General features: G+C 54.6%; 1 protein-coding gene across 2 annotated transcripts in view; it reads right to left on the bottom strand.

Moving 5' to 3' along the window:
- Slc12a3 (solute carrier family 12 member 3) overlaps positions 1-6,340 on the bottom strand; it is a 34,806-nt gene extending 28,466 nt beyond the window's left edge. Inside the window, exons 1-8 of one of the 2 annotated variants that reach the window (XM_069992340.1) lie at positions 6,016-6,340; positions 5,068-5,214; positions 4,045-4,120; positions 3,200-3,295; positions 2,865-3,004; positions 2,442-2,552; positions 1,221-1,332; positions 935-1,065 (exon numbers count right to left, since the gene is read on the bottom strand). In XM_069992340.1, coding sequence (XP_069848441.1) covers positions 935-1,065; positions 1,221-1,332; positions 2,442-2,552; positions 2,865-3,004; positions 3,200-3,295; positions 4,045-4,120; positions 5,068-5,214; positions 6,016-6,297 — 1,095 coding nt within the window. In that variant the 5' untranslated portion in view covers positions 6,298-6,340. The remainder of the gene's footprint in view (positions 1-934; positions 1,066-1,220; positions 1,333-2,441; positions 2,553-2,864; positions 3,005-3,199; positions 3,296-4,044; positions 4,121-5,067; positions 5,215-6,015) is intronic. The other variant, XM_069992341.1, reaches the window with a different exon arrangement.
- Between the last annotated feature and the right edge of the window lie 281 nt (positions 6,341-6,621).

Below are 6,621 nucleotides of genomic sequence, written 5' to 3'. Positions count from 1 at the left end.
GCCTTGAGGACCAAGCAGGGAGCTGCCTGCCTCAGAGCTGTGGAGAGCCAGGTGCCGGTGGCTCGTGTCTATGATCCTAGCTACTCAGGAGGATGAGGTCCGAGGATTGAGGATCAAAGCCTGATAAAGCTATGAGAGTCTAATCTCCAATTAACCAGCAAAAAACTTTAAGTGGAGCTGTGGCTTAAGTGGTAGAGCACCCATCTTGGGCACAGAAAGATAAGGGACAGCATCCAGGCTTTGAGTTCAAATCCCAGGAACAGCACACACACATACACCAAACCAATAACCAAACTGAAGCCCTGAAAGGTGTGGTATCAGCTCACAGTCTAGCAGTTTTGCTAAGTCATAGCTGGGTCAGTCATTCTCTGGGCCAAGGGGGCAGCCAGCCAGTCCTCAGACATCCTCCAAGTGCCAGACACTTCATACTTCTGCCCTGATGCCACATATCACCACTAGTCAATCCAGAAATGTGGACTGCGGCCTTTGCTGGTCAGGCAGCAGCTACAGAATGGAACAAGAGCTAGGCACTGGTGGCTCACACCTGTAATCCTAGCTACTCAGGAGGCTGAGATCTGAGGATTGCAGTTCAAAGCCAGCCCAGATAGGAAAGGCTGTGAGACTCTAATCTCCAATTATCCATGAGAAAACTGACACTGTGGTTCAAGTGGTAGAGCACTTGCTTTGAATTGAAGAGCTGAGGGACAGCACCCAGGCCCAGAGTTCAAGCCCCACGATCAAGGGAAAAGAAAGAAAGGAATGGAACAAGATTGAACTGAGTGAACTGGACTGAATTTCAGAACTTCTAACTCCCCCCATCCTGCCCACAGACTCTGTGACCAGCTTGGTGCCCAGCACCACATCTGACAGCCAGATAGCAAGACAGCCCACAGCCCCCATAGCACCAAGGCACAGGGAAATGTGCTCTGCTCACCTTGAGGTCCCCAGAGATGTTGGCTCCAGCCAGGATGCCCGTAGCTGAGGGGAAGAAGATCGAGAACATTCCAAAGAAGCTGCCATCGACACCTCGCCAGTTAGGCACCAAGTTCTGGACAAAAATGTCCCCTAGGAAACCAAGGTGTGAGTCAGAGCTGCTTGGAGGGCTTGAGGACCCTGGCTGGGCTGACCAGTCGCCCCTCACCCTGAAGCATGGGGACCTCATCTCCCTGCTGCCCACATACTGGGTCATGTTCATGGATGAACTGCTCCCCCACACATACCGTGATAGCTGAAGAAGCCTTTGGAGGCCTTGTCATCGGACGGGGGGATCAGCGTCCCCACCAAGTAGTTGGCAAAGGAGACCATGATGACAAGAAAGAACAGCACTTGGGCCTAGACGGAGGGGGGGGTGAAGGACCCCAGACGTCAGATGGTGGCTCCCAGGCTACCTCCAGGCGGTCCCAACCAGGGAGGCAGGCTTGGCACCCTCCATCAGCCCCTCAGCCACTCATCCAGCACCCAGCACACAGCATGCAATGCTCAAGCTGCTGGGGAATCGGCAGGGAGCAGAATGGCCTCTTGTCTCCGCTGATTATATAGGGTGATTTCAGAGTAAGAACACAAGAGGGTGATGGCCTTGGGCCTATGTAAGCAGGATGCCCTGGCCCCAGATGTTTGAGCTGAGCAATGAACAGCTGGAGACTGAGCTATAGTCCTTTTATGGCCAGAGAGCCACAAGGGAGAGGGGCAGTCTCAGGGACCGGGTCCTGCTGGGTTTGAAGGCCACTCTTCTGAATGCACCTGCTGGTTGTAGGCTAATGCTTTTTCTCTCCTTATATCTATTTTAAACCTCTGGCTCTTGGCTCGGCACATAGTGCATAGATCCTATTTCCCAGCATCCCTTGTAACCTTCAGACCAAGTTCTTCCAGCTTTGGCAGAAAAGGACAGGGGAGGGGACAGAGGAAGGTGGCTCAGTGGTAGAGTGCTTGCCTTGCATGCCTGAGACCCTGGGTTTTATTCCTCAGCACCACATAAACAGAAAAAGCCAGAAGTGGCACTGTGGCTCAAGTGGTAAAGCACTAGCCTTGAGCTGAAGAGCTGAGAGACAGTACCCAGGCCCAGAGTTCAGGCCCCACGACTAACCAAAACAAAAAGGAAAAAGAAAAAAGAAAAGGACAGGGGAAGGGAAGTCTTGTGCTCTGTGATAATCTTTCCCCCTTTTCCTCTGCTTGGATAGAGGCAACTGTGGACCACATGGACAAGACCCACAGCCTGGGGATGGAGAGGCCTGGGGACTACCTCACCCCCATCCATGGAAGCCAGGATGCTGGCCCTGCCCTGCTTCCTCTTGGAAATGAAGTCTCTCTGAATTAGGGGTCTCTTTGTCACAGCAGCAAAACTGCAATCCTAGCTCATACACACAAGAAGAGGCAGAACCAGCCCCCAGCCCCAGGCCTTGTTACAGCAGCCTCCCCACTTGGTCCCCGGCCACGCCCCTTACCTTGGACTCCCACTCCATGCCCGCCAGGGAGATGGCCAGGAGCACGGTGACCGTCACCACGCCGATGATGCGGATGTCGTTGATGGGGTCCACAATGGGCGTGCCATACTCCTGATGGGGGCCAGGCTGGTCACCAGCCACCCCTGTGCACCCCATGTCTCTCCAGACTCCCCATTCCACTTAGGTACCCTCAGGACCCAAACACAAGCCCCTCCCCTGCCTGCAGATGCCCCAGGATGGCCGCTGTAAGGCCTTGGCCCTTGGTCTTTGCTTGATGAGCTGCCATTGTCACCCAGAGTGGCCAGATGGGCCCGTGGCCCCTGATGAATGAAATAGAGTGAGAGAGGAAAGGGCAGCCCAATGGGAGGAGCAGAGGAGGGGGGCCTGCCCGACTCCCTCTGCCCAGGGCCCACCCCCCCTCACCTGGAGCAGGTCCCTCACAGTCTCGGCAAAACCCACAGTGTGCATGGCCACACCCACGGCATTGGCAAAGGCGAAAATGAGGCCGATCGAGCCACCTAGCTCTGGGCCCAGACTCCGGGATATGAGGAAATAGGTGCCACCTACCAGGGCCAGAGCAGGGGTGGGGGCACAAGTCAGAGGGGCAGGTGAAGGGCAACACAGCTGGGGAGGGGGTGGCCACAGGGCTGTCTTAGGGTGTAGAGTGTCCCAGTTACCTTGGTAACTCCAACCTAAAGGGGTTTTCTGGGCAAGGAGGACCAAGCAGATGGGGGGGGAGTGGTTGGGGGGAGGCCCACCTGACTTGACCTTGCCATTGGTGGAGATGGCTGAGATGGACAGGCCAGTGATGGAGGTCACCAGTACCGAGAGCAGGATAATGACCCAGGTGAGGACTGTGGGGTGAATATGAGGCCCAGAAATTCAGTCAGGGTAAATACTGAGTGAGCAGCCACGGAAGGACCTGACTCCATCCCTAAATCCACCACATGATTCCTACCCCTTCCCTTCTGTAAGCCTCAGTTTGTCATGTGACAAATGCGTCTGTCCCTATCCTGCTGGCATGCTCTGAAGAGCCAGGGACCTCATGAGGCAACAAGTAAAGATGGCTGGTAGGGGGGAATCAGCCCTCTTCCAGTAATAAACACGGTGCTAGTAGCCTCTTCAAAACACCTCTGGGCTCCAAATACTGGTTTTTCTGCATTGTATAAACTCCACAATAACTCCGCAAGACAGGTAATTCTCAGCCCCTGTTTACGGGGGCTGAGGAAACCAAGGCTTAGAGGGGTTAAGAAACATGTACAAGGTCACACAGCATGCTGCAGAGTGAGCATCTGTATACTGGTCTTTCAAAATGCAAGTTCTGAACTGGCATGCTTTGTAGTAAAAATTGGCTCAGGAGGTGAAAGGACTCAGGAAGGTCACACAGAGTCAGGGAAAACCCACAGGACTGGGAACTCTACATCTAATGCATCTCTGCCACTCCACCCTCACCTCTGCCACTACAGGGACCCAAAGTGGCCAAGGAGAAGAAAACCTGGCCTGGGGTCGCTGCCACCTGAGGTCAAGGCTGCTTTGTGGGGGACATAGCGGGAGAGAACCAGAACTCAAGCATGCCCTCCACCCTCTCCCCGCTGGCACTCACCAATGCCCGCCTGTGCTGTTATCCAGGGCAGACGTAAGTAGAGGATCACACCCCAGATGTTGAGCATGCAACGGATCTGGGGGGAAGATTGGAGATCAGAGACTCCAGGAGCATCTAACTCCTTTTTGCTTTATTTACTTTATAGGCTCAGGGCCTCTAGCTCTCACCCTCTCCCATCCCTCAGCCTCTCAGCCTGAAGATGGGCTGCAAGCATGGTCCCCTGCTACCCTATTCCGAGCCCAGGACCCCACTTCTTCCAGCGCCAACCACGGCCCTGTGGCAGATGTCGGCCTCTGGGGCCTGGTATGTGAAGGAGTCAGTGAATGCCAGTTAATGCCCCACTCACAGAAGAAAGAAATCAGAGACTGGGGTGCTGTGAGCTTTGTTTCCAAATTTTGAGCAAAACCAGGGTCTGTGATTGGGGCTGAAGTTCTGGGGAGAAGGGCCTGCTAGGGCCTTGTGACCCCAATACATTGCAAGGTAGAGTTGCTACTCTATTTGTGGTATTCACCACCCAGAGAGCTTCAGGGCCCTTCATCTGCTCTGTGATGCCACCCAGGCCCACTTGGGGACTAGGCAACCCTGACTGTAAACTCAGCGGACTAGGTTAATGAAGAGTCACAGCAGTTGACAGAGTTAAGAAGAGAATCTGGCTGGCCTTCCTCCTGCCTTTCAGAGCAGAACTAAAGTTTCTCCTTTTCCCCATCAAGTCCTGTCTGTAGTGTCCTGCAGTAGTATCTGTCTGTAGTACCTTCCAAAGCAAAGGTCTGGAGGTCTTATTCCTTTCCATCATGAAGAACAATAGGAAAAAACAAACAAACAAAAAAAAAAAAAACACCACCTGGTCTGCGGATTTATGTGTTAAGTGCTGCCACCTGGTGGCTAAACAGAGGAAGTTCCTCCTAATGACTCCCTGCCCCACTATGCTCCTTTTACAATGAGGAAACTGAGACAGGGCTTGATTAATTTGCCCAAGTTACTTAACATCAAGCCCCACCCCACCCCCATCCATATCTCACTCACCATCACTCCCTTAACCCAGCCGAAGCGCACAGGCTCCCCAGGGCTCTTCTGGCTGTTGGTACCTGCCTCATCTTCCGCCAGCCCGTCTACCAGCTCATGGCTGGGCCGGTTGTCAAAGGCCAGAACATGCAGGTGGCTGCCTTCCTGCTGAGAGCCAAGAGACCACCAGTCATATCCCTACCTGCCCATGTTCCATGTGTCAGGCAATCTCCAGACAGGTTCCCTGACAGCACAAGGAAGCCATGGAAGGCTGGGTGCTCAAGGCATTCCTGCTCATGTACTTCCTCCTTCTTGGAGAACAGGCCAGTCTCGTAGCCTGAGAGGGGTAGGGCACTGGTACTCCACTCCCAAGAGGTGAAACAGCTTATCCACAGCTGCTCAGTGGGTCCCAGCAGGGCTAGGACTCAAACACTCAGGTTGTGCTAGCTCTCCTGGCTTTCTCTGCAAGACCGCCAGCTGTCTGGGCCTTGTCCTCACCTCTGGGGCCTCCTGCCATCACCTCGTCTCAGCAGGAGGCCACATCTGGCCTCTGGCAGGGGGAAGCACCTTTATAAGCTCAACAAGTCTCAGCGTCAGAATCTAGAATGGTTCTACCCAATTGTCAGATGGGGAAAGTGAGGTTGTACAGGGCGTGGTGAGAATCCACTCCAGCCTCATCCACCCAGCAAGCTTCTCTCTGAGAGGACCTTCCCAGCCTCCTCCTCTCCAGCTCGTTTGAGGGTAATTTTCTCTCTGAGCATCCCATTCTAAACTTTAGGGCACTCGTGGATAAACAGAAGCCACTCATGTAACCCAGAAATTTATGGAACCCTCTCCCACTCTTCTATGTGGACCCCTTAACCCCTGAGGAAGACACCTGTCTGTTCCTGTGGCACAGGCTCAGAGATGCTGGGGAACTCAGTTATGGCCAACACACAGGGATGGCCAGTTTCCCCAGCTGGTACTTACCTTGAGGAAGGAGTGCAGGTCAGCCAATGTGGGCCGTACCCTCCGGGGCTCGCCGGGCAGGGCGCTGTTAGCATAGTGCTCATAGGCAGGTACCACATCGATGGTGTTGTAACCAAACGTACGCATGTACAGGGTGCTGCCGTGGGTCAGGTGGCTGGCGTGGCTGCTGTCATAGGCAGCCGCTGAGGGGGGGTCATCGGCCCCCAGTAATGTACTGATGGTGAAGCGCCCACGGCATAGAGCAGGGTCCCCAGATGTCTCTGTCACAGGCAACTCTGCCATTGTGGCTCTGGGTGTCGAGGGAGGGGACCAGGGTCGGTAAGGACACACAGGTGGCTTTATAGGCCAGGCCTGCAGCAGGGAGGAGGTGGGAGGTTGGCCTAAACCGCCTACAGCTGGTGAGCAGGGTCCCCAGTGCGGGGTGGGGGTGGGGGGCAGGGCAGGTGTGTGATGCTGTCCTGTCCCCATTTATCCCATCATTCATACAGGGCAGACTTGCACCAAGAGGGCTGTGCTGTCCAGAGCCAGGCACTAGACAAGGAGCCATTCCCCAGCAGGTTTGGAGGGACCCCTGGAGGGACCCTCGTAGGGGTCCCAAATCTCTCT

This window comes from Dipodomys merriami, unplaced genomic scaffold (genome assembly GCF_024711535.1).
Source record: "Dipodomys merriami isolate MVZ:Mamm:240054 unplaced genomic scaffold, mDipMer1.0.p SCAF_41, whole genome shotgun sequence".
NCBI classification, from domain to species: Eukaryota; Metazoa; Chordata; class Mammalia; order Rodentia; family Heteromyidae; genus Dipodomys; species Dipodomys merriami.
This window is presented reverse-complemented; position numbering and strand designations above follow the sequence as displayed.